Raw genomic sequence first — 26,110 nt, 5'->3', positions numbered from 1 at the left:
AATGTCGAGATACGATAAACCGCAATCGCGATAGGCTACAATCCGACCGTTGTCAAAGTCGGAAACGTGATGGTACGAATTTCTCGTCCTTACACGAGGCATCACAACAACGTTTCACCAGGCAACGCCGGTCAACTGCTGTTTGTGTATGAGAAATCGGTTGGAAACTTTCCTCATGTCAGCACGTTGTAGGTGTAGCCACCGGCGCCAACCTTATGTGAATGCTCTGAAAAGCTAATCATTGGCGTATCACAGCATCTTCATCCTGTCGGTTAAATTTCGCGTCTGTAGCACGTCATCTTCGTGGTGTAACAATTTTAATGGCCAGAAGTGTACGTATTGCGTGCAAACTGGTTAAACTACGATGAACTGAAGTCCACACCGCTGTGAAAACAACGACATTGCATCCACTGATGAATGGCAGAGATCCTTGGAAGCGCAGGAGCTTGCGTGGGCTGGCGCTGCATTTGGGTTGCTTTGTATGACAGAGAGCGCTTCGTACCAATACTGTGTGGCAGACGAGCTTCACTGAAATGAACTTCTGATTCTTTAAAGAATCGAACTCCCACGTACAAAATAGCTTCAAACGTCTGATTACTTTGCAAATGGATGAATGCGTTGAATATTTGACATTGAGCATCTATGAAAGAACAAGTTTATAAAAGATTTGAAATGATTGTTTGTCGTTTGTTGAAAGTCTCTAAGTGCTCTCATTATGAAGTATTCGATGTATGTAGTCTGCGTAATTCGCACTCCATTTTAAACAAATGTAAGTTTTTCCCGCATTTCAATGTTTACAACGTCAGATCTCCTGAAATATTTGTCATACAATGATATAATTTTGCAGATACATTCAGTGATATACACTGATCAGCCACAATATTTTGACCAACGACCTACTATCGATGTACATCGATAGCAGCGTTACCTGGCGAGGAATGACTAATAGTCAGACACACGAAGGGTGGATGTAGCACCAGTGAGCATGCTGTCCGTGTGTAGAAAGGCGAATGCGCACCATCTGTCTGAGTTTGACGTAGGGCAATGGCCCGGAGGCTCGGCACAAGAATTTCCGGAACTGCGCGACTTGTCGGGTGTTCGAAGAGTCCTGCGACGAGTGGCTTCAACATGTGGCGAAACCAAGGTGGAACCACGCCCAGACGTCGTGCGGATGCGCGGCTATCCCTCATTACAGATGTTGGACCTCATAGGTTGGGTAGACTGATGAAACAGGACAGGTGGCGAACTGTGCCAAAAGTAACATAAGACTTGCGCAGAGTACAAGTGTGTCTGAACACACAGTAAACCGAACACTCCTAACAATGGACCACCGCAGCTGACGACCTACGCATGTTAACACCACGACATCGGGATCTACGACTGAAATTGACACGAGACCATCGACACCGGACGTTGGCGCAATGCAGAGCATACAGTGAAGGCCTTAATAGAAAAGAAGAAGCCATGAAACTCAGTGATATATGGACTGTGGCGCTACAGAATCGATGTGAAGTTTTTATCTTTGACATTATATAATCGATAGTTTAAAAAATTATCTTTGACAATGTTTATCTCTGCTATCACGTGATATCCAGACCGCGCCCACTTTCCACGGTAATTAGACCGCCCTTCGACGTCAGACTCGTCAGTCGGCAAGACTCAGCACAACCAGGAGCACCTCCGAAGACGTCCAACGTAGCTTTGGACGAAACGTCAGGGATTGAAGAGTTCCATGGACCACGGCCATACAACCCGAAAAAATTCCCAGCAGCAGTGCAGATCGTTGCATGGTCTCATGAATCCCGTCTGTTGAATCCGTCGTCTTCCAGGAGAACGCCTCTTTGACACCCGTACTGCTGGACGGAGACAAGCTCACGGCGGCTCCATTATGCTCTGGGGAACAGCCACGTGGGCATCTATTGGTCCCGTGGAGCTCGTGCAAGGCACCAAGACGGTCAAGGAGGATCGTAAACTGCTTGCAGACCAGGTATACCCCTTCATGACGATCATGTTTACCGAGGCCAGTTACATTTTGCAACTAAATAATGCGCCATGTCATAATGCCGGAGTGTGGTCGAGTGGTTCGATGAACATAATAGCGAGTTCCTGTTGATGTGCTGACTCCTCAACTAGCCAGATCTGAAACCGATCGAACATATCTGGGATGTGATTAAACGTGGCGTCAGAGCTCATTGCCCACCATCCCCCCCCCCCCTCTCCCCTCGTCGGAATTTATGGGAATTGGGAATTAGGTGACTTGTGTGGCAAATGTGGTGGCAACTCCGACCAGCGTCGTACCAAGGCCTCATTCCTTCCATGCCACGACGCGTCGCCGCTGTTACCCGTGCCAAAGGTGGACGTACCGGCTATTAGGCAGGTGGTCGTAATGTTCTGGCTGATCATTGTGTGTAGATACTGTCTGTAAAGTGTGTTGCGAATAGCGTTAGTACTAAACAAGAAATAAATTAAAATGTCATGCCTGATGATAAAGTTCTACTGCGCGGCATTTTAAGCAGAAACTAGTTTTTCACGCATCTAAATGTCTATGATGTCATAACTCCTGAGCTACACTATGTGATCAAAAGTATCCGAACACCCTCAAAACATACATTTTTCATATTAGGTGCACTGTGCTGCCACCTACTGCTAGGTACTCCATATCAACGACCTCAGTAGTCATTAGACATCGTGAGAGAGCAGAATGTGGCACTCCGCGGAACTCACGGACTTCGAACGTTGTCAGGTGACTGGGTGTCACTGGCGTCATACGTCTGTACTCGAGATTTCTACACTCCTAAACATCCCTAGGTCCACTGTTTACGATGTGATAGTGAAGTGGAAACGTGAAGTGACATGCAAAACGTACAGGCCGACCTCGTCTGTTGGCTGACAGAGACCGCCGACAGTTGAAGAGGTTCATAATGTGTAATGGACAGACATCTATCCAGACCATCACACAGGAACTCCAAACTGTATCAGGATCCACTGCAAGTACTATGTCAGTTAGACGGGAGGTGAGAAAACTTGGATTTCGTGGTTGAGCGGCTGCTCATAAGCCAAACATCACGCCGGTATATGCCAAATGACGCCTCATTTGGTGTAATCAGAATAAACATGGGATGATTGAACAGTGTGAAAACGTTGTGTGGAGTGACGAATCACGGTACACAGTGTGGCGATCCGGTGACAGGGTGTAGGCATGGCGAATGAACGGCTAGCGTGCGTAATGCCAACAGTAAAGTTCGGGGGCGGTTGCGTTATGATATGGTGGTGTTTTTCATGGAGGGGGCTTGCACCCCTTGTTGTTTTGCGTGGCACTATCACAGCACAGGCCTGTATTGATGTTTTAAATACCTTCACGCTTCCAGCTGTTGAAGAGCAATTCGGGGATGGCGACAGCATCTTTCAAGACGATCGAGCACCTGTTCATAATGCACGGTATGTGGTAGAGTGGCTGTTGTTGTTGTTGTTGTGGTCTTCAGTCCTGAGACTCGTTTGATGCAGCCCTCCATGCCACTCTATCCTGTGCAATTTTCTTCATCTCCAAGTAACTACTGCATTCTACATCCTTCTGAATCCGCTTAGTGTATTCACCTCTTGGTCTCCTACGATTTTTACCCTCCATCCTGCCCCCCAATACTAAATTGGTGATCCCCTGATTCCTAAGAAAATGTCCTACCAACCGATCCCCTCTTCTAGACAAATTATGCCACAAGTTCCTCTTCTCCCCAATTCTATTCAACACATCCTCATTAGTTATACGATCTAGCCACCTACTCTTCAACACTGCTCTGTAGCACCACATTTCGAAAGCTTCGATCCTCTTCTTGCCTAAACTGTGTATTGTCCACGTTTCACTTCCATATATGGCTACACTCCATACGAATACTTTGAGAAAAACTTCCTGACACTTAAATCTATACTCGATGTTAACAAATTTCACTTCTTCAGATACGCTTTTCTTTCCATTGCCAGTCTACATTTTATATCTTTCCTACTTCGACCATCATCACTTATTTTGCTCCCCACATAGCATAACTCATCTACTTCTTCTTATGTGTCTCATTTCCTAATCTAATTCCCTCAGCATCACCTGATTTAATTCGACTACATTCCATCATCCTTGTTTTGCTTTTGTTGATGTTCATCTTATAACCTCCTTTCAAGCCACTGTCAATTACGTTCAACTGCTCTTCCAAGTCCTTTGCTGTCTCTGACAGAACTACAATGTCATCGGCGAACCTCAAAGTTTTTATTTCTTCTCCATGGATTGTAATTCCTACTCCAAATTTTTCTTTTGTTTCCTTTACCGCTTGCTCAATGTATACATTGAATAAAATCGGTGATAGGCTACAAGCCTGTCTCACTCCCTTCCCAACCACTGCTTCCCTTCGACTCTTGTAACTGCCATATGGTTCCTGTAAAAATTGTAAATAGCCTTTCGCTCCCTGTATTTTACCCCTGCCACCTTCAGAATTTGAAAGGGAGTATTCCAGTCAACATTGTCAAAAGCCTTCTCTAAGTCTACAAATGCTATAAACGTAGGTTTGCCTTTCCTTAATCTATTTTCTAAGATAAGTCGTAGGGTCAGTATTGCCTCACGTGTTCCAACATTTCTACGGAATCCAGACTAATCTTCCTCAAGGTCGGCTTCTATCAGTTTTTCTATTCGTCTGTAAAGAATTCGTGTCAGTATTTTGCACCCGTGACTTATTAAACTGATAGTTCGGTAATTTTCACACCTGTCAACACCTGCTTTCTTTGGGATTGGAATTACTATATTCTTCTTGAAGTCTGAGGGTATGTCGCATGCCTCATACATCTTGCTCACGAGATGTTAGAATTTTTTCATGACTGGCTCTCCAAAGGCTGTCAGTAGTTCTAAAGAAATGTTGTCTACTCCCGGGGCCTTGTTTCGACTTAGGTCTTTCAGTCCTTTGTCAAACTCTTCACGCAGTATCATATCTCCCATTTCTTCTTCATCTACATCCTCTTCCATTTCCATATTATTGTCCTCAAGTACATCGCCTTTGTATAGACCCTCTATATACTTCTTCCACCTTTCTGCTTTCCGTTCTTTGCTTGGAACTGGTTTTCCATCTGAGGTCTTGATATTCATACAAGTGTTTCTCTTTTCTCCAAAGGTCTCTTTAATTTTCCTGTAGACGTTATCTATATTACCCCTAGTGACATATGCCTCTACATTCTTACATTTGTCCTCTAGCCATCCCTGCTTAACCATTTTGCTCTTCCTGTCGATCTCATTTTTGTGACATTTTTATTTCTTTTTGCCTATTTCGTTTACTGCATTTTTTTTATTTTCTCCTTTCATCAATTAAATTCAATATCTCTTCTGTTATCCAAGGATTCTACTAGCCCTCGTCTTTTTACCTACTTGGTCCTCCGCTGCCTTCACTATTTCATCTCTCAAATCTACCCATTCTTCTTCTACTGTATTTCTTTCCCCCATTGTTGTCAATCGTTCCCTAATGATCTCTCTGAAACTCTCTACAACATCTGGTTTTTCATTTTATCCAGGTGCCATCATCATCATCATCATCATCGTTTAAGACTGATTATGCCTTTCAGCGTTCAGTCTGGAGCATAGCCCCTCCTTATAAAATTCCTCCATGATCCCCTATTCAGTGCTAACATTGGTGCCTCTTCTGATGTTAAACCTGTTACTTCAAAATAATTCTTAACCGAATCCAGGTACCTTCTCCTTGGTCTGCCCCGACCCCTCCTGCCCTCTACTGCTGAACCCATGAGTCTCTTGGGTAACCTTGCTTCTCCCGTGCGTGTAACATGACCCCACCATCTAAGCCTGTTCGCCCTGACTGCTACATCTATAGAGTTCATTCCCAGTTTTTCTTTGATTTCCTCATTGTGGACACCCTCCTGCCATTGTTCCCATCTACTAGTACCTGCAATCATCCTAGCTACTTTCATATCCGTAACCTCAACCTTATTGATAAGGCAACCTGAATCCACCCAGCTTTCGCTCCCATACAACAAAGTTGGTCGAAAGATTGAACGGTGCACAGATAACTTAGTCTTGGTACCGACTTCCTTCTTGCAGAAGAGAGTAGAACGTAGCTGAGCGCTCACTGCATTAGTCTTGCTACACATCGCTTCCAGTTCTTTCACTATGTTGCCATTCTGTGAGAATATGCATCCTAAGTACCTGAAACCGTCCACCTGTTCTAACTTTGTTCCTCCTATTTGGCACTCAATCCGTTTATATTTCTTTCCCACTGACATTACTTTCGTTTTGGAGATGCTAATCTTCATACCATAGTCCTTACATTTCTGATCTAGCTCTGAAATATTACTCTGCAAACTTTCAATCGAATCTGCCATCACAACTAAGTCATCCGCATATGCAAGACTGCTTATTTTGTGTTAGGTGCCCTCTCCTTAAATTCCCACCTCTTGGCAGTTTCTTCAGTTTTAGTCTACAGTTCATAGTCAACAGATTATGGTCAGAATCAACATCTGCCCCTGAAAATGTCTTACAGTTTAAAACCTGGTTCTTAAATCTCTCTCTTACCATTATATAATCTATCTGAAACCACCCAGTGTCTCCAGGCCTCTTCCACGTATACAACCTTCTTTCGTGATTCTTAAACTACGTGTTAGCTATGATTAATAAAGTTATGCTCTATGCGAAATTCTACCAGGCGACTTCCTCTTTCATTCCTTACCCCACTCCGTATTCACCTACTACTTTTCCTTCTCTTCCTTTTCCTACTATCGAATTACAGTCCCCGATGACTATTAAATTTTCGTCTCCATTCACTATCTCAATAATTTCTTTTATCTCATCATACATTTCTTCAATCTCTTCGTTGTTTGCGGAGTTAGTTGGCATATAAACTTATATCTTCGTGTCTATCTTGGCTACGATAAGGCGTTTACTATGCTGTTGGTAGTAGCTTACCCGAGTTCCTATTTTTTATTTATTATTAAACCTACTCCTGCATTACCCCTATTTGATTTTGTATTTATAACCCTGGATTCACCTGACCAGATGTCTTGTTCCTCCTGCCACCGAACTTCACTAATTCCCACTGTATCTAACCTATCCATTTCCCTTTTTAAATTTTATAACCTACCTGCCCGATTAATGGATCTGACAGTCCACGCTCCGATCCGTAGAACGCCAGTTTTGTTTCTCCTGATAACGACGTCCTCCTGAAGTAGTTCCCGCCCGGAGATCCGAATGGGGGACTATATTACCTCCGGAATATTTTACCCAAGAGGACGCCATCGTCATTGAACCATACAGTAAAGCTGCATGCCCTCGGGAAAAATTACGGCTGTAGTTTCCCCTTGCTTTCAGCCGTTCGCAGTACCACCACAGCAAGGCTTTTTTGGTTAATGTTACAAGGCCAGTTCAGTCAATCATCCGGACTGTTGCCCCTGCAAGTACTGAAAAGGCTGCTGCCCCTCTTCAGGAACCACATGTTTGTCTGGCCTCTCAACAAATACGCCTCCGTTGTGGTTGCACCTACGGTACACCTATCTGTATCGCTGAGGCATGAGCCTCTCCACCAACAGCAAGGCCCATGGTTCATGGCGGGGGAGGGGGGGGGGCGAGTGGTTACACGACGATAACATCCCTGTAATGGACTGGCCTGCACAGAGTCCTGACCTGAATCCTATAGAACACCTTTGGGATGTTTCGGAGCCAGGCCTCAAATGGTTCACATGGCTCTGAGCACTATGGGACTTAACATCTGAGGTCATCAGCCCCCTAGACTTAGAACTACTTAAACCTAAATAACCTAAGGACATCACATACATCCGTGCCCCAGGCGGGATTCGAACCTACGACTGCAGCAGCAGCGCGGTTCCGGACTGAAGCGCCTAGAACCGATCGGCCACAACGGCCAGTCAAGCCAGGCATCACCGACCGACGTCGATACTTTGCTTAGTGGAGCACTCTGTGAAGAATGGGCTGCCATTCCCCAAGAAATCTTGCAACACCTGACTGAACTTATGCCTGCGAGGGTGGAATCTGTCATCAAGCTGCCAACACCATATCGAATTCCGGCATTACCGATGGAGGGCGCCACGAACTTGCAAGTCACTTTCAACTAGGTGTCCGGATATTTTTGATCACATAATGTATGTGTCGTACAATGCTATAATTTGCAGGTACCTTCAGAGGAATATTTAGATTCTATCTGCAAACTGTGTTGACAATAGAGTAGGTAGTAAAAAAGTAATACTAAAAAATTAAAACGTCATGTCTGACGTTGAAGTTTTATTGTATAAATAGCGAAAATGTAATAAGCGATAAACCTTTTTCATCATTTTGTGGGGGATGTCACCGAGAAAATGTTTCGTAAAGGTTTGAAATTACGTGTAAAGTATGTTGGAACTCGCTAAGTGCTCTCATTCCCAAGTATTCGGTGAATAAAACGTGTAAGACAGTACATCGTCAGGTAAGAGACATCCAGAAATCTATATTATTTATTTAAATTTTAATGTTCTTGATCACAATATTGCGATTAAGACTATTAAAATGTATGATAAATCTGATTGTTTAAATTACAAAATTTCGGAAGCAGAACTGTACTTCTATGAAAAGAACGGTATACCTAAATACGGATCAGGTCATACTTAACAAAAATAATGCAAAAGTTTGTGCAAAAGAGTTTAGTACCTTTGGCAGGGGGCCTTTTTCTGATTTTTCTTTTTTCGTGGGGTGGGGTGCTGAGAAGGGAATCATTAATGAAGTGCCAGATGGTACAATATTTCATGCCCACTATTATTCCTCATACAGATATAAATGATTTTTCTTTTAATAGACATCAAGCAGAAGTAGTTCTTTGTGCACATCAAACAATACTATGGTTAATGCCACTAGTCATACAGGAACAAAAGAAATTTTAAATAATTTATTTAAAAGAATTATTAACAGGTTTTACGCAAATTACGACTGTCTTAATCAAGACAAACTGCTTATTAAATTCTGCATGTCAGAGGGTAAAAGCGAAATTATACGTTTAAGGTGTGGGCAAAAGTTATTAAGAAAGGCGAGACATTAAAATTTCTGGAGGGGAAGGAATGGGGAGTGGATTACAGTGATAACAGTTAAATAAAAAGAACAAGTTTCAGAGTGTCTTAAGTAGTTTAGTGCAGCAACTTTTGCACTTCGTGTCATTGAAGGTCTTAGTGAGAAACAAATTAGTAAGTAATCATACTTTGCTTACTTCATTAATCCATGCAATATCGAATTATATTCTGGGGTAACTCATCAGTAAGAAAGAAAATTTTCATTGCATAAAATCGTGCCATAAAAATGATATCTGGTGCTTATACACAATCGCCTTGAAGACAATTGCTTAAGGGAGTGAAATGTTTTAACTATAGCATCACAGTACGTATTTTCTCTCTTGAAATTTGTTATAAATAACACATTAGAGTTGAGAAGGAATAGTCACATCCATAACTGCAATACCAGAAGGAGAAATGACTTTTGCTACTATTCATTAAAATTAACTTTAGCTCGAAAAGACGTGAATAACACTGCTATAGAAGTCTTTGGTCACTTACCCATAGACATTCAAAGCCTTACAGATTGAAAAGCTACATTTCGAATTAAATTAAAGAACCTCCTTTTGGCAGCTGCTTCTACTTCACAGAAATGCAAATGAACTACATGCTAACTTCTGTTAATACACTAAATCTTTAATGTGTTATGTCAACTTACTTGTAAGAGATCAGCTCAAGTTAATAATCTGCAAATTGATTCGTTCCACATCATTACGAAATATCGTGAGAGTAACCCATGGAATACGTAATTATCTACCTAATTAAAAGGATTTACACTGATCCGCCAGAACATTGACAACTGTAGTGACTTGGCCAGACAGCCAAGCCACTGTAAGGTAGCCGAAAGGCACGCGTTAAGCTCACGCAGACTGGCGTGAGGTGTGGAACAGTTAAGGGAAATTATAGTAGCAAATAAAGTACGTAGTTGATGTAATACTTAACTTTAATCCATAATTGGTGAACATTGGTCTGACGGTACAGGCATCACTATATATATAGCAAAGGATTATGGCGCCTTGCTAGGTCGTAGCAAATGACGTAGCTGAAGGCTATGCTAACTATCGTCTCGGCTAATGAGAGCGTATTTGTCAGTGAACCTTTCCTAGCAAAGTCGGCTGTACAACTGGGGCGACTGCTAGTAAGTCTCTCTAGACCTGCCGTGTGGCGGCGCTCGGTCTGCAATCACTGACAGTGGTGATACGCGGGTCCGACGTATACTAATGGACCGCGACCGATTTAAAGGCTACCACCTAGCAAGTATGGTGTCTGGCGGTGATACCACAACAACCTACCTAACAGCCGGTATGTCAACCTGTGACACGAACAGCAGGGGCGACGCGTAGCAATGAGGCCTTGGTAGGTCGCTGCAGGGAGCTGCCACCACATCTGCACACACAAGTCACCTAATTCCCATACATTCCGAGGAGGGGGCCGAAGTGCTCTGACGCCACGTCCAGTCACATTCCAGGTGTGTTCGATCGGGTTCAGATGCGGCGAGTTAGGGGGACCAGCACATCAATTGAAACTCGCCAATGTGTTCCTCGGTGCACTCCGCCACACTCCCGCCCTTATGACATGGCGCATTATCTTGTTGAAAAATGTCTCTGTCGTCGGGAAACATGATCGCCATGAAGAGGTATACGTGGTCTGCAACCAGTGTACGATACTCTTTGTCCGTCATGATGCCTTGCCTCGAGCTCCACTGCACCCATGGATGCCCACGTGAATGTTCCCCCACAGCATAATGGTGCCGCTACTACCTTGTCTCCATCCTGCTGCACAGTATCAAGGAGCCGTTCCCGTGGAAGGCAACGGACTCGCTCCCTTCCATTGATATGATGAAGAAGGTATCGGGATTCATCAGACCATGCAACGCTCTGCCACTGCGCCAACGTCCAGTGCTGATGGTCACGTGCCCATTTCGATCGTAGCTGCCGATGTCGTGGTGTTAACATTGGCACATGCATTGGTCGTCGGCTGCGGAAGCCCATCGTTAGGACTGTTCGGTACACTGTGTGTTCAGACACACTTTTACTCTGACCAGCATTAAATTCTAATGTTAGTTCGGCCACATTTCGTCGCCTGTCCTGCTTTACCAGTCTGCCCAGCCAAAGACGTCCTACATCTGTAAGGAGGGGTGGCCACGCAACCCCATAATGGCTGGACGTGGTTTCACCTTGATTTCTCCACGTGTTGAAGATGCTCACCACAGCACACGCGGAACACCCGAGAAGTCGTGCAGTTCCCGAAATGCACGTGCCGAGCCTCCAGGCCATCACAGTTTGCCCACGGTCATACTCTGACACATGCGCGCCTTCCCCAATCTAGACACAGACAGCACGCTCACTGATACCCCATGCACCATGCATGTGTCTGACTAATAGTCATTCCTCGCCAGGTGACGCTGCTACCGCCTGGACATCATTATATAGATAGTAGGTTGGTGGTCATAATTTTCTGGTTTATCAGTGTATAAGTATCTAACTAATGAACATTTGGATGCACAACACTTATACAGGGTGATCCATCCATCGTGACGGGGCCAAATATCTCACGAAATAAGCGTCAAACGAAATAACTACCAAAATCGAAACTTGTCTAGCTTGAAGATGAAAACCAGATGACGCTATGGTTGGCCCGCTAGATGGCGCTGCCATAGGTCCAACGGATATCAACTGTGTTTTTTTTAAATAGAAACACCCATTTTATTACATATCCGTGTAGTACATAAAGAAATATGAATGTTTTAGTTGGACCACTTTTTTCACTTTGTGATAAATATCGCTGTAATAGTCACAAGCATATGGCTCACAATTTTAGACGAACAATTGGTAACAGGTAGCTTTTTAAATTAAAATATGGAACGTAAGTACGTTTGAACATTTTATTTCGGTTGTTCCAATGTGATACATGTACCTTTGTGAATTTATCATTGCTGAGAACGCATGCTGTTATTGCGTGATTACCTGTAAATACGACATTAATGCAGTAAATGCTCAAAATGAAGTCCTTCAACTTCAATGCATTTGGCAATACGTGTAACGACATTACTCTCAACAGCGAGTAGTTCGCCTTCCGTAATGTTCGCACATGCATTGACAATGCGCTGCCGTATGTTGTCAGGTGTTCTCGGTGGATCACAATGGCAAATATCCTTCAACTTTCCCAACAGAAAGAAATCCGGGGACGTCAGATCCGGTGAACGTGCGGGCCATGGTATGGTGCTTCGACGACCAATCAACCTGTCATGAAATATGCTACTCAATACCGCTTCAACCGCACGCGAGCTGTGCCGGACATCCATCATGTTGGAAGTACATCGCCATTCTGTCTTGCAGTGAAACATCTTGTAGTAACTTCGGTACAACATCTTGTAGTAACATCGGTAGAACATTACGTAGGAAATCAGCATACATTGCACCATTTAAAAAAAAATGGGGGCCAATTATCCTTCCTCCCATAATGCCGCACCATTCATTAATCCGCCAAGGTCGCTGATGTTCCACTTGTCGCAGCCATCGTGGAGTTTCCGTTGCCCAATAGTGCATATTATGCCGGTTTACGTTACCGCTGTTGGTGAATGACGCTTCGTCGCTAAATAGAACGCGTGCAAAAAATCTGTCATCGTCCCGTAATTTCTCTTGTGCAATTATACACGACGTTCAAACACGTCGCCATGCAATTCCTGGTGCATAGAAATATGGTACGGGTGCAATCGATGTTGATGTAGCATTCTCAACACCGACGTTTTTGAGATTACCGATTCTCGCCCAATTCGTCTGCTACTGATGTGCAGATTAGCCGCGACAGCAGCTAAAACACCTACTTGGACATCATCATTTGTTGCAGGTAGTGGTTGACGTTTCACATATGGCTGAACACTTCCTGTTTCCTTAAATAACATAACTATCCGGCGAACGGTGCGGACACTTGGATGATGTCGTCCAGGATACCGAGCAGCATACATAGCACACGCCCGTTGGGCATTTTGATCACAATAGCCATACATCAACACGATATCAACCTTTACCACAATTGGTAAACGGTCCATTTTAACACGAGTAATGTATCACGAAGCAAATACCGTCCGCACTGGCGGAATGTTACGCGATACCACGTACTTATACGTTTGTGACTATTACGGCGCCATCTATCAGAAAGCGAAAAAAGTGGTACAACTACATTATTCATATTTCTTTACGTACTACATGAACATGTAATAAAAAATGGGGGTTCATATTTTAAAAAACGCAGTTGATATCCGTTTGACCTATGGCAGCGCCATCTAGCGGGCCAACCATAGCGCAATCTGGTTTCCCCCTTTAAGCTAGACGAGTTTCGTTCTTTGTAGTTTTTTCGTTTGACGCTTATTTTGTGAGATATTTGGCCTGGTCACGATCAATGGACCACCCTGTATAGATGAATTATTCATCCCCTCTCCTTCCACTCTCTCTCTCTAAATTGCAACTGACATTGCTGTTGAAACTATACCGTTACATTGTAACGCTGTGCTTTATTTTAAGATACAACCTACATTTGACTCTAGATTACAAACGTAAATAAACAAATATTTATTTATTTCGTTTTGTGGCGGCGTTCGTAGCGACAAACAATTCGCTGTAGAAACGGCTTACGAAGTCACCGCCACACTTTTAATAGCAGGCCGACCGGTCCGCTGGAACAGTGAACAGAAAGATGAAAACCCAAACACTCTGATTAAATAAAAGTCGGTACTTATCTTTATTAACGAAGATACAGAAACACAGTAGTGAACTCCGTGTCTACAGAAATCTGTCTAGTTCGAGTCGGAGCGGCTAGGTCAACGTCGGCTGACGACAAACAACAACTCTGCTGCGATGAACACACAACTGACTAGCAAGTACACAATTCGGTGGCGAGTATACAACTGAGCGGCGAATACAGAACTGTCCTAGCGCTCGCGACTCCAGCGCTTAAGAAACCAGAAGCCAGCGGTGGCGCGCGCAGACTTGCGGCGATTTCCTGTCTCGCTGGCGCTGCTTATGCGGACGGCGTCCGGACTTTGATGCTGCCAACCTTTTGGCAGCGGGCTAGGGTGGCATTACTGGCTAGGATATAACACTCCCCCCCCCCCCCCCAAATCGCCAACCGTCGTTGAATAATGACGTGGCGAGCGTCGACGGCGGGCGGGGGAGGGGCCTGGCCGCAGGCGTAGCAGAAGAGACCGGGGCGGAGACTGTTGTCGGTGGCAGTCCCCGGTCCGCACCCCAGCATTGGCTGCGCGGTTCCTCGGGAAACACCGACTGAAAACCGAGGTCAGGGTGCACGCCTGTGACCACGGGCGCAGCTTCTGGTACTGGACGCGACGGGGCGTCGGGACCCACGAAGAGAGGCAGCATCTCCTGACGCTGCGTCGACGGCTGCTGAGTGGGCGCCGGACAATGCGCTGCGGTGTCAGACTCCTTGGGGGTGCCCAAGGAAAGCGGCTGCAGGACAGGCTGCACAGCCACCGCTTGGGAAGGCGGCCCGGCTGAGGGGTCGACGTCCATCAGCTCCGAAGGCGGTGGCGACGGAAGAGGGACCGCAGGCGCCGGAGCGACCACCTGGGGCGCTCCCGGATGAAGCTGCGCGGGAGGCATCAACGGGACGGGCTGTCGGCGTGGTAGCGGCGACGGCTGCTGCTGCTGCCCTGGGGGCGGCAGCGAAGTCGGAAGGCGCGGCTGGAACCCGCCGCGGACCAAATCTGTGGACAAAGAACGAGCGGCAGAATCCGGGCGGCCAGCGCGGCGCAACTGGTTCTGATGCCTCCTGTGCACCCCAGTAGCACCTTGAACAGTATAAAAACCGCGACCCTGGACACTTATCACGGTACCACGTTCCCAACGACGGCGACCGTGATAAACTCTGAAAAAAACGGCGTCGTTGCGCTGAAAACGCGTGCGATGCTCAGAAGCGGCGGGTCGATCCGGGGGGTGCAACAACCGTAGTAGGGTGCGATGACGACGGCCGTGGAGAAGCTCCGCAGGCGAAGGGCCGTCGCGTGGCGTGGTCCGGTACGACGACAGGAACGTGATGAGGGCCTGCTGACGAGAGTGCGTGGCACGAAGGCGGTCCATATGATCCTTGAATGTGCGTTCAAAACGTTCCGCTGCACCATTCGATTGAGGGTGGAACGGCGGAGTAAGAACATGGCGAATGCCATTGGCAGAACAAAAACTTTCAAATTCAGCAGAGGTAAATTGGGGACCATTGTCAGACACGAAAACTTCTGGAAGACCCTCAATACAAAAAATTGAAGTCAACGCCTGTATAGTTTGTGCAGACGTTGTAGACTGCATGGGCACAACAAACGGAAAATTACTAAATGCATCTATCACGATGAGCCAACGAGAATTCCAATATGGACCAGCGAAATCAATATGTACCCGCTGCCAGGGACCGGCAGGGCGTGCCCACTCAAAATAGCGTTGAGGCGGAGCAGCTTGGTGTTCGGCACACGTCGAACAATCTGTAGACATCTGCGTAATCTGCTTATCAATGCCGATCCATGTACAATGACGGCGGGCAAGCTGCTTGGTGCGGACCACTCCCCAATGATCTTGATGCAACAAGTCGAGGACCTTGGATTGGAGCACTTGGGGAACCACTACACGAAGCTGGTCATTCTCGGTGCGTAACAGCAAAACTCCGTGCGAAACAGACAACAGATGACGTTGCGGATAATAGCGACGAACCACAGGATCCGATATGTCCTTTGCCTTGCCGGGCAACCACGTTGAACAAAACGTAATAGTAAACTCAGATGAGGATCCGTAGCTGTCTCACGTGCCACCTGACGATAATCAATCGGAAAATCCCGGAGGGATTGATGCTCATCGGCGTCAATCTGATGGCAAGAGTCGTCAGAGGAATCGAAGACATCATCCGCAGCAATCGGCAATCTAGAAAGCGCGTCAGCGTTTGCATGCTGAGCTGTAGGGCGATACAGTATCTCATACTGGTATTGTGATAACAAAAGAGCCCAACGTTGTAGTCTCTGAGCTGTCCGCTGAGGAACTGGTTTAGACGGATGAAACAGTGACGTCAGGGGCTTGTGATCTGTTACTAAATAGAATGGTCTACCATAGAGGTAGTGATGGAATTTTGTGACACCGAACACAATAGCCAACGCTTCCTTGTCCAATTGGCTATAATTACACTGAGCTTTGTTTAGCAATTTAGATGCGAACGCAATAGGACGTTCGGTGTTACCGACTCGGTGAGACAACACAGCACCGAGGCCGAAAGAAGAGGCATCACAAGCTAACACCAGAGGCTTGTTAGGGTCGTAATGGACCAGACAACGATCATTCAATAAAGCCTCTTTAAGCTGCTGAAAGGCTGATTGGCAATCAGCTGACCACACAAACGGAACATTCTTACGGCGGAGACGATGCAACGGTGCAGCAATCTGTGATGCATTAGGTATAAACCTAATATAATATGTCAATTTGCCAAGAACTGCTTGCAATTCCTGCAGATTGCGAGGGGGCGGGCAAATCACGAATAGCTGCTAAATGTGACTGGGAAGGATGAATGCCTTGAGCATTAATAACATGTCCCAGATACTCCATCTCCGTAAGGAAAAACGAACATTTATCGATGTTGCAACGTAGGCCTGCCTGAGACAACACTGTAAACAAACACTCCACATTACGGAAATGTTCAGCAGGCGTCCGACCGGACACAACAATATCGTCTAAATAGTTGCAACACGATGGCACATTAGCCAGAAGTTGTGACAAAAAACGCTGAAAAACAGCTGGAGCTGACGCACAACCAAAAGGCAAACGCAGGAAACGGAACAACCCCAACGACGTGTTTATGACAAAATACTGTTGTGATTGCTCGTCGAGGGGCAATTGCAAATATGCTTCACGGAGATCAATTTTGGAAAAGAAACGAGCTTCCCCTAACTTATCCATCAGCTCGTCCGGTCTAGGCAAAGGAAAATATTCAATGACAGTCTGAGGATTAACTGTCGACTTAAAATCAGCACACAAACGTAACTTGCCAGACGGTTTCTTTATAATAACTAAGGGAGAAGCCCACTGGCTCGCTGAAACGGGTTGAATAACACCGTTGTTTTGCCAACGACGAAGTTCATCTGCTACAGGTGCCCGGAGGGCGTGAGGCACTGGACGAGCACGAAAAAATCGAGGCTGAGCATTATCTTTTAACGTAATATGAGCGGCAAAGTTCGCAGCACAACCTAGTTCGTCTTTAAATATGTCACTGTATCGTTTACACAAATCGGTTATGCTGTCTTGAGGAACAACAACAGAATTAATTTGCAACACATTGTCTTTGATAGACAGGCCAAACAAGTCAAAACAGTCTAATCCGAAAATGTTTACACTGTCTGTAGCGCGGAGCACTGTGAAGGAAACTGTTTTGGTATTGCCACGGAATGTGGCTGGCACGCTACATACACCTAACACAGGAATTTGTTCTCCACTATAAGTAGCCAAAGAATGTTTTGCCGCTGAAAGTTTAGGGCGGCCGATAGCCGCATACGTAGCACTATTTATGAGAGTCACAGACGCACCAGTGTCTAATTGAAAATTGAAGGTCTTATCCTGGATGCGTAGCTTCACAAATAGTTTATTACACTGTCTCTCGATCGGTGCAGTGGAGGCGGAAGGCACAAAATCAGCGCGTTTAGCGCGTGTTCGCTGCTTACGACAACTCGTGGGTTGGGCGGGTGGAACAACAACTCCCGCTTCACTTGCAGTCTGTACATAACGTTTTACAGCGTTTGAATTACGCTTGGGTCGCATAGCAGAGGGCTGGGTGGGTGGCTTATTGCGAACAAGTTTATTACCCACACGAACCGTGGAAGAGTCTTTAAACGCGACCTTCTGGGCGGGCTGGCTTTGAAGAACATGAATATCCATGGGCTGGGCAGCACTAGAATTGTTCTTGCGTTTACGCAAACAAACAGTCTGGATGTGTCCTTTCCTTTGACAAAAGTGACAAACCGCGTTTCTTAACGGGCAACGTTCACGAGGATGAGCAAGAACACACTTAGGGCAAGACTTAACTCTATCATTTTGCACATGCGGCTGACGAATGTGTTTAACATGACGCGGCCGGCTAGTGCTTACAGTCTGACTCTGCCGGTGGGGCCGCGGGCGTGACATAACTTGCTTAGCACAGGCAATTTGAGAAATACATGGCTGATCTAACTCACACTCAGCATAGTCAAAAGTATCTTGGGCTTCAATGATGTTCATCACAGTCTCTAATGACGGGTCAGGCAACTTTAAGATAGCAGCACGAATACGAGAATCTGCAATGTTTTGAGTAATAGCGTCTCGTAACATGACATCACTGTAGGAAGCTCCACACACACAATTAAATCGGCACTGACGGGTGAGGCCCCGTAAATCTGTTAACCACTGTTTATTAGATTGATGTGGCAGTTTCTTTAATCTGAAGAACTTGAATCTGGCTGCTGCCACATGAACTCGCGACTTGAAATACTCAGCAAGCTTGTTAACAACAACGTCATAGTCCAAAGCTTCTGGCTTGGATTCCGGGAACAACTTACAAAGTAGTCGATAGACTTCCACGCCTGCAGTGGAAATTAAATAAAGCTGCCGCTCAGTACCCGTGATTTTGTAGACTGTCATGTGCGCCTGCAACTGCGCGAAACGTTCTCGCCATTCTTCTCTTGATGCATCAAAAGCACGGAAAGGTGGTGCTGCCTGTGCTTGTTCCTTTTGTGTTGGAGGATTAGCCGCTTGTTTGGCGATTGCTTCCACCAGACTTTGGATTTGCTGACTCTGTAACAAGATCAACAGTTGTAATTCGGCAGACATAGTGAACACAAATTAAACCAGCCCCCAAAATTTTATCGCTATAATTAGTATAACCAGAAACAAGTTGAACCAGCCCTGCACACGAGTTCGGAAGCCCTCGTCGCCAGTTTTGTGGCGGCGTTCGTAGCGACAAACAATTCGCTGTAGAAACGGCTTACGAAGTCACCGCCACACTTTTAATAGCGGGCCGACCGGTCCGCTGGAACAGTGAACAGAAAGATGAAAACCCAAACACTCTGATTAAATAAAAGTCGGTACTTATCTTTATTAACGAAGATACAGAAACACAGTAGTGAACTCCGTGTCTACAGAAATCTGTCTAGTTCGAGTCGGAGCGGCTAGGTCAACGTCGGCTGACGACAAACAACAACTCTGCTGCGATGAACACACAACTGACTAGCAAGTACACAATTCGGTGGCGAGTATACAACTGAGCGGCGAATACAGAACTGTCCTAGCGCTCGCGACTTCAGCGCTTACGAAACCAGAAGCCAGCGGTGCCGCTGCTTATGCGGACGGCGTCCGGACTTTGATGCTGCCAACCTTTTGGCAGCGGGCTCGGGTGGCATTACTGGCTAGGATATAACATTTCGTATGGCAGTGTTGCTTCTCTTCTCTTATGTCCTGCGCTATCAAGTGCACAGCGTGGACTTTGATTGTATTGAGTGGCCACGGAATCCAGTGGATGTTAAACATATTCATGACCTATGTGTCCTCGTGGAATAGAAGATACGCTCAGTCGGTGTGGTCTACACCTCCGCATCGACAGTAGAGGCCGTAATATACGCATCGTTGGCAGCTGTGCCATAATTCTGCCACTGATGTCTCAATTCTGCTATTTGGAGAGTGGGAAGAGGAACTACGCGATGCTCATTATTCAATCATTGTGTATACATCATCTTCATCGACAAATTCGTAACCATATGGTTATCAGTGGCTTTCACATAGATGAGTATATACACAGAACTCCAGAATAACATTTTCCGTTGCCTAATACTGGTAGTGTTCTCCTGGCAATAACTGCAGCATGTTTGTTCATTGCTGTTTCTTGGCAAAGATGCCTACATGGATTCCTTTGATGAATATGGACAAGATAAACTGGACTCATCGAAGAAGGCGATCGCTCACATATCAGAAGACGTCAGATTGATACTACTGTGCACACTGTAAGCTATACTGTTGCTAGTATTTCGGTAGCATAGATTGCTTCTAGGTCTTGTAGTTAGCAGAAAATCCTCAACTTTGGACTCTCTTGTCGGTGGCCACTTGGGTTCACTTTCTCGGTGAGTCGCTCCTTGTTACCATGTCGGTCAACTGATCCCTGCTTTCGTAAAGACTAATTCTTCTGATATGACAAAAGTGCTCTGAAGTTCAGTTATTAACGATGATTAAATTGCTCCACATAATGTGTTGTAGGAATTTAACTATTATTAGCTCAAAATAAGGTATAACCTGAACTTGAGTTGGTCATTGTTTAGTTTTTTACGAAATACTGCAGCGATTGACATGCATACTATGACACGAATACACATGGAAAACGTCAGATGTACACTACTGGCCATTAAAATTGCCACATCAAGAAGAAATGTAGATGATAAACGAGTATTCATTGGACAAATATATTATACTAGAACTGACGTCCACTGTTCAAAGTGCCGTCAATGCGAACAAGAAGTGACCGAGACGTGTAACCAATGGCACCCCATACCTTCACGCCGGGCGATACACCAGTATGGCGATGACGAATATACGCTTCCAATGTGCGTTCACCGCGATGTCGCCAAACACGGATGCGACCATCATGATGCTGTACACGGAATCTGGATTCATCCGAAAATATGACGTTTTGCCATTCGTGCACCCAGGTTCGTCGTTGAGTGCACCATCGCAGGCGCTCCTGTCTGTGCTGCAGCGTCAAGGGTAACCGCAGCCATGGTCTCCGAGCTGATAGTCCATGCTGCTGCAAACGTCGTCGAACTGTTCGTGCAATTGGTTGTTCTCTTGAAAACGTCCCCATTTGTTAACCAATTCCATATTCTGCTAACAATCATTGGATCTCGACCAACGCCAGCAGCAATGTCGCGATACGATAAACCGCAATCGCGATAGGCTACAATCCGACCTTTATCAAAGTAGGAAACGTGATAGTACGGATTTCTCCTCCTTACACGAGGCATCACAACAACGTTTCACCAGGCAACGCCGGTCAGCTGCTGTTTATGTATGAGAAATCGGTTGGAAACTTTCCTCATGTCAGCAAGTTGTAGGTGTCGCCACCGGCGCCAACCTTGTGCGAATGCTCTGAAAAGCTAATCATTTGCATATTACAGCATCTCCGTCCTGTCGGATAAATTTCGCGTCTGTAGCAATTTTAATGGGCAGTAGTGTAGTATTTGCTTATGACAAAGTGTTTCGGTTTTTTAATATCTGGTCCTGAGTTAGAAAGGAGGTGTCTGTCTGTTGTGTTTTCTTTCACGTACGTTGTGCAGTCGAGTGAAAGTCTTTGTGGCTGTGGCAACGCCTCAGGGCAACGCTCTAGCATCGGAACCGGGAAGAAGCTGCCTTCTAGAAGGAGTAATTTTCCGCTTTTATCATTCGAAAAATGCCTCTCGAGCTTCTTATTCTTTCTGTGATCTGTTGCACTGAGTGTGAGTCACTGGAAACTGTGTCAAAAGTGCCGAATTTATTAAGGACGAAATCTATGAAATCAAACGGGCGTAACACACCATTCTGGCGAATCGTGTATTTTTGAGTATTCAAAACCTGTTAAGTGATTCCTTGATAAATGTTGACATGATCTGGTATCACAACGAGTATATTGTCAATTGCGACTTTACTCCATAGAAATTTTATGCTTATAACAGGGGTCTAACCGAAGAGTAGGTGATACGAGGGCACAGGAGTGAATTGAAATATCTCCCTCCTACTGCCCGCCAATACTCAAGCAATTAATTATAAAAATGATTTGATCGTATCAAATTCCATTTAAACTGTCACCAGAGTCTACCACAAGTTCTTCTGTAACGGACATTCGTATTTACCTAGCGATCAGGATTTTGGTCCTATACAACGGTATACAAGGGAAAAGATTACGTGCTCCAGAGGCATTTCCACTTAATAATCTGGACCACGTAGTATAATGCGCCTACAAGAAATCCATTTGTGATGGTCAAGACAGAACTTGTTTACTTGAAAGCAGAAGGGCGACCATCGCCAGACAAAAAGTACAAACTGATTAACTGAAAATCGACTGGTTATAAATTCGGTGGTTGAGACTTGGCCATAGGCTACGTGTTTCTATAGAACAAAATAAAACGAATGAAACAGTAGTATTCGTTTCTAATGGCCACGCCAACTAACTTACAAAATGAAAAAATTTGCTCACCATACTGTACGATTCCAAAAGACGTCGATTTAATAAATAAACTATAAGCACAAAGCGAAATGATTCAGTGCTGACAATATAGCACCTATCGCAATACCGGTACGTTGTGGATTTGGTCACTGCTTGATTCATTGTTTCAGATCTCACATGGAAGTCTCAGTACAACGGACTGGAAAGTTACTTTACATGTCAGATAAAATTTGATTATCGCACCATTGTGTCGTTGTTTTAGTAGATGAACAAATCGTGCGCTCAGTTTCCTTTTAGGAAAAGTAACTTCGTTTATTCACGACGTTGTACATAGACAGCTTTAGCAAATAATTGCACCGATTTAATGTTTTGGCTTTCTGTTATACAGAGAGCTTAGGAGTACTCTTGAAACTGTCTGTATTGCATTAATTGAGATCTGTCTGTTGGTGATGATGTACTGGATTAGTTCGGAAATCAGAAGGAAGAAATATTCGTCTTTTGTTTGTCCAGTCCTGACTTGTGCTCCATCTCTATCCACATCTTCGTCAACGCTATGTTAAACACTCACCATTCTTTCTTACACAATTGTTTAGTAATAATATTACACCCGATTCTCTCAACAACCACACTTATACATTAGAAATGGTTCAAACGGTTCAAAGGGCTCTAAGCACTTTGGAACTTAACATCTGAGGTCATCAGTCCCCTAGACTTAGAACTACTAAAACCTAACTAACCTAAGGACATGACACACATCCATGCCCGATGCAGGATTCGAACCTGCGGCCGTAGCAGCAGCGCGGTTCTGGACTGAAGCGCCTAGAACCGCTCGGCTACAGCGGCCGGCTGTACATTAGAGGTAGTTCTCCGTCTCTGATGGCAACGACGTTTACGAAACGTTAAACTCTACATTTTCACCGTACCTTTCAAATACAAATCCAGTACATCAAATACTATGCCATGTGCTGACGCGAGAAAGCATTTATCATCCTTTTATTAGTTACTGAGTATCGGGCTATTTTTTGCAACATGATGATCGTCAAAAATTGCATATGACATCTACATCTACATACATAATCCGTAAGCCAGCATACGGTGCATGGCGGAGGGTAACACTAGTGGTTGTTTTGCTTTCCTGTTCCATTCGCAAACAGAGCTACGGAAAGACGACTGTCTAAAGACCTCCGTACGAGCCCCAAATTCTAGCATCTTATCTTCGGGACCCTTTTTATGCAAAATGTATGTTGGCGGCAATAGAATCGTTCTGCAGTCAGTCTCAAATGCCGATTCTCTAAATTTCCACAATATTGCTTCGCGTAAAGAGTGTCGCTTTCCCTCTAGGGATTCCCATTTGAGATTAGGAAGCACCTCTGTAGTATTTGCGAACTGATCGAAGCTACCGGTAACAAATCTAAACTACTTCGATGTCTTTCTTTAATCTGACCAAATATGGATCCCAAACACTCCTTCAGTACTGGACCTTCGGTAGTAGCTGCAATTGTAACCGCCCAGTACAGTGCTTGTTCCCCAATATTGATGTGTTCCAAGACGACAGGTCCGCTGTTCAGTCAGCTAACATCGCGAGGACTGGTTTTTTGAACACGAGGATGAATTGTCGCATCTCCCCTGACCACCTCAGTCACCAGATCTCAATAGTATTGATCTTTCCGGTCTATTTTGGAGACAAGGGTATGTAATCGCTATCCACTTCCATCATTGTTACCTGAACACGCCACTATTTTGCAACACAAATGGTATCAGATTCCCTTGAAAACGATACAGGACCTGTATTTACCTATTCTGAGACGACTAGAAGCTGTTTTGAATGCCATCGAGTTTCCTATACCGTACTAAGCAAGGTAAGGTGTTGTGTGTTTGGTATTTCCATATTTTTATCCACCCCTGTATATCAAGATGAAGCCACTCGTTGACGGTTAGTTGCCAAAGACCAACAAAAGTGCTGGAATGTGATCGCGACGTTTCACTCACTGTTTCACTCAATCTCAGCCATTTACTGTGGGATAAATCGGGTGATTTAACGGTTCAGTCAATGTACGATAGAAGGTCTGAGTGTTCGCCACGTCAGGAACGTAGGCGTGTAGCGCCGTTACGCTGTTGTCGTCATCCTGGAAGACGGGAGAATGCACAGTCACACTCGTCGTAAATATGTAAAACAAAAGTCCCCGATATACTGATGAGCCAAAATACACACATCAAAATAAGTTTTGCATCACCCCAGTTCCCAGAATCCTGAAAAAAGACGTTGACTGTTGATATTGTATCAAAGACACAGTCCCTCTGACCGTTCAGAGATGTCACTAAACCCGCCCAAAGACGTAAACAACCATGCATGAGACCATCTATTAAACGGAAGGGGTCCGACATCCGTTCAGTTCGTCATGCCACAAGGAAGGAGGTGTTGTCTGTAGTTCAACCATGCCTAGACGGTCAATACGGCGGTTCGATCCCGTCCGCATTACGACTTTGTGCCAGGAAGGGCTCTCAACAAGGGAAGTGTCCAGGCGTCTCGGAGCGAACCAAAGCGATGTTGTTCTGACATGGCGGAAATACAGAGAGATAGGAACTGTCGATGACATGCCTCGCTCAGACCGCCCAAGGGCTACTACTGCAGTGGATGGCCGCTACCTACGGATTATGGCTCGGATGACGGCAATGCCACCATGTTGAATAATGCTATTCGCGTAGCCACAAGACGTCGTGTTACGACTCAAACTGTGCGCAGTAGGATGCATGATGCGCAACTTCACTTCTGACGTCCATGGCGAGGTCTATCTTTGCAACCACGACACCATGCAGCGCGGTACAAATGGAGCCAACAACATGCCGAATTGATCGCTCAGGATTGGCATCACGTTCTCTTCACCGATGAGTGTCGCATATGCCTTCAACCATAAAATTGTCAGAGACGTGTTTGGAGGAAACCCGGTCAGGCTGAACGCTTTAGACACACTGTCCAGCGAGTGCAACAAGGTGGACGCTCCCTGCTGTTTTGGTGTGGCATTATGCGGGGCCGACGTACACCGCTGGTGGTCATGGAAGGCGCCATAACGGCTGTACGATACGCGAATGCAATCCTCCGACCGATAGTGAAACCATATCGGCAGCTTATTGGCGAGGCATTCGTCTTCATGGACTACAATCCGCGCTCCCATCGTGCACATCTTGTGAATGACTTCCTTCAGGATAACGACATCGCTCGACTAGAGTGGCCAGCATGTTCTGCAGACATGAACCCTATCGAACATGCCTGGGATAGATTGAAAAGAGCTGTTTATGGAAGACGTGACCCACCAACCACTCTGACGGATCTACGGCGAATCGCCGTTGAGGAGTGGGACAATCTGGACCAACAGTACCTTGATGAACTTGTGGATAGTATACCACGACGAATATAGGCATGCATCACTGCAAGAGGACGTGCTACTGGGTATTAGCAATACCGGTGTGTACAGCAATTTGGACCACCACCTCTGAAGGTCTCGCTTTATGTTGGTACAACATGCAATGTGTGGTTTTCATGAGCAATAAAAACGGCTGAAATGATGTTTACGTTGACCTCTATTTCAATTTTCTGTATAGGATCCGGAACTCTCTGAACCGAGGTGATACAATTTTTTTTTCTTTGTGTATTATGACCACTTCCTTAACAGCTTGTTTGTCCGACTTTGGAACGACATACATCACTGAGTGTGCTTATTAGGGATCCGATAGTTTGTTGGTAAGTTTGTGGAGGTATGCGACATTATATGTCTGCACTGGTCACACAATTCGCTTCTGATTTGCGTACGATGTGATGACGCCAGATAGCGACCCACGTGGGTTCCTTAGG

At 45.3% G+C, this 26,110-nt stretch overlaps 1 protein-coding gene across 1 annotated transcript in view; it reads right to left on the bottom strand.

The window, feature by feature from the left end:
• The window catches only part of LOC126471297 (translation initiation factor IF-2-like), a 197,779-nt gene that overhangs the window by 68,671 nt on the left and 102,998 nt on the right, over positions 1-26,110 (bottom strand). The window contains exon 3 of the mRNA XM_050099417.1: positions 14,553-14,785. Coding sequence (XP_049955374.1) covers positions 14,553-14,785 — 233 coding nt within the window. The remainder of the gene's footprint in view (positions 1-14,552; positions 14,786-26,110) is intronic.

The sequence above is a fragment of the Schistocerca serialis genome, chromosome 3, assembly GCF_023864345.2.
Source record: "Schistocerca serialis cubense isolate TAMUIC-IGC-003099 chromosome 3, iqSchSeri2.2, whole genome shotgun sequence".
Lineage (NCBI taxonomy): Eukaryota > Metazoa > Arthropoda > Insecta > Orthoptera > Acrididae > Schistocerca > Schistocerca serialis.
Note: the sequence above shows the minus strand (reverse complement) of the source record. Positions and strands in the feature narration are given on the sequence as shown.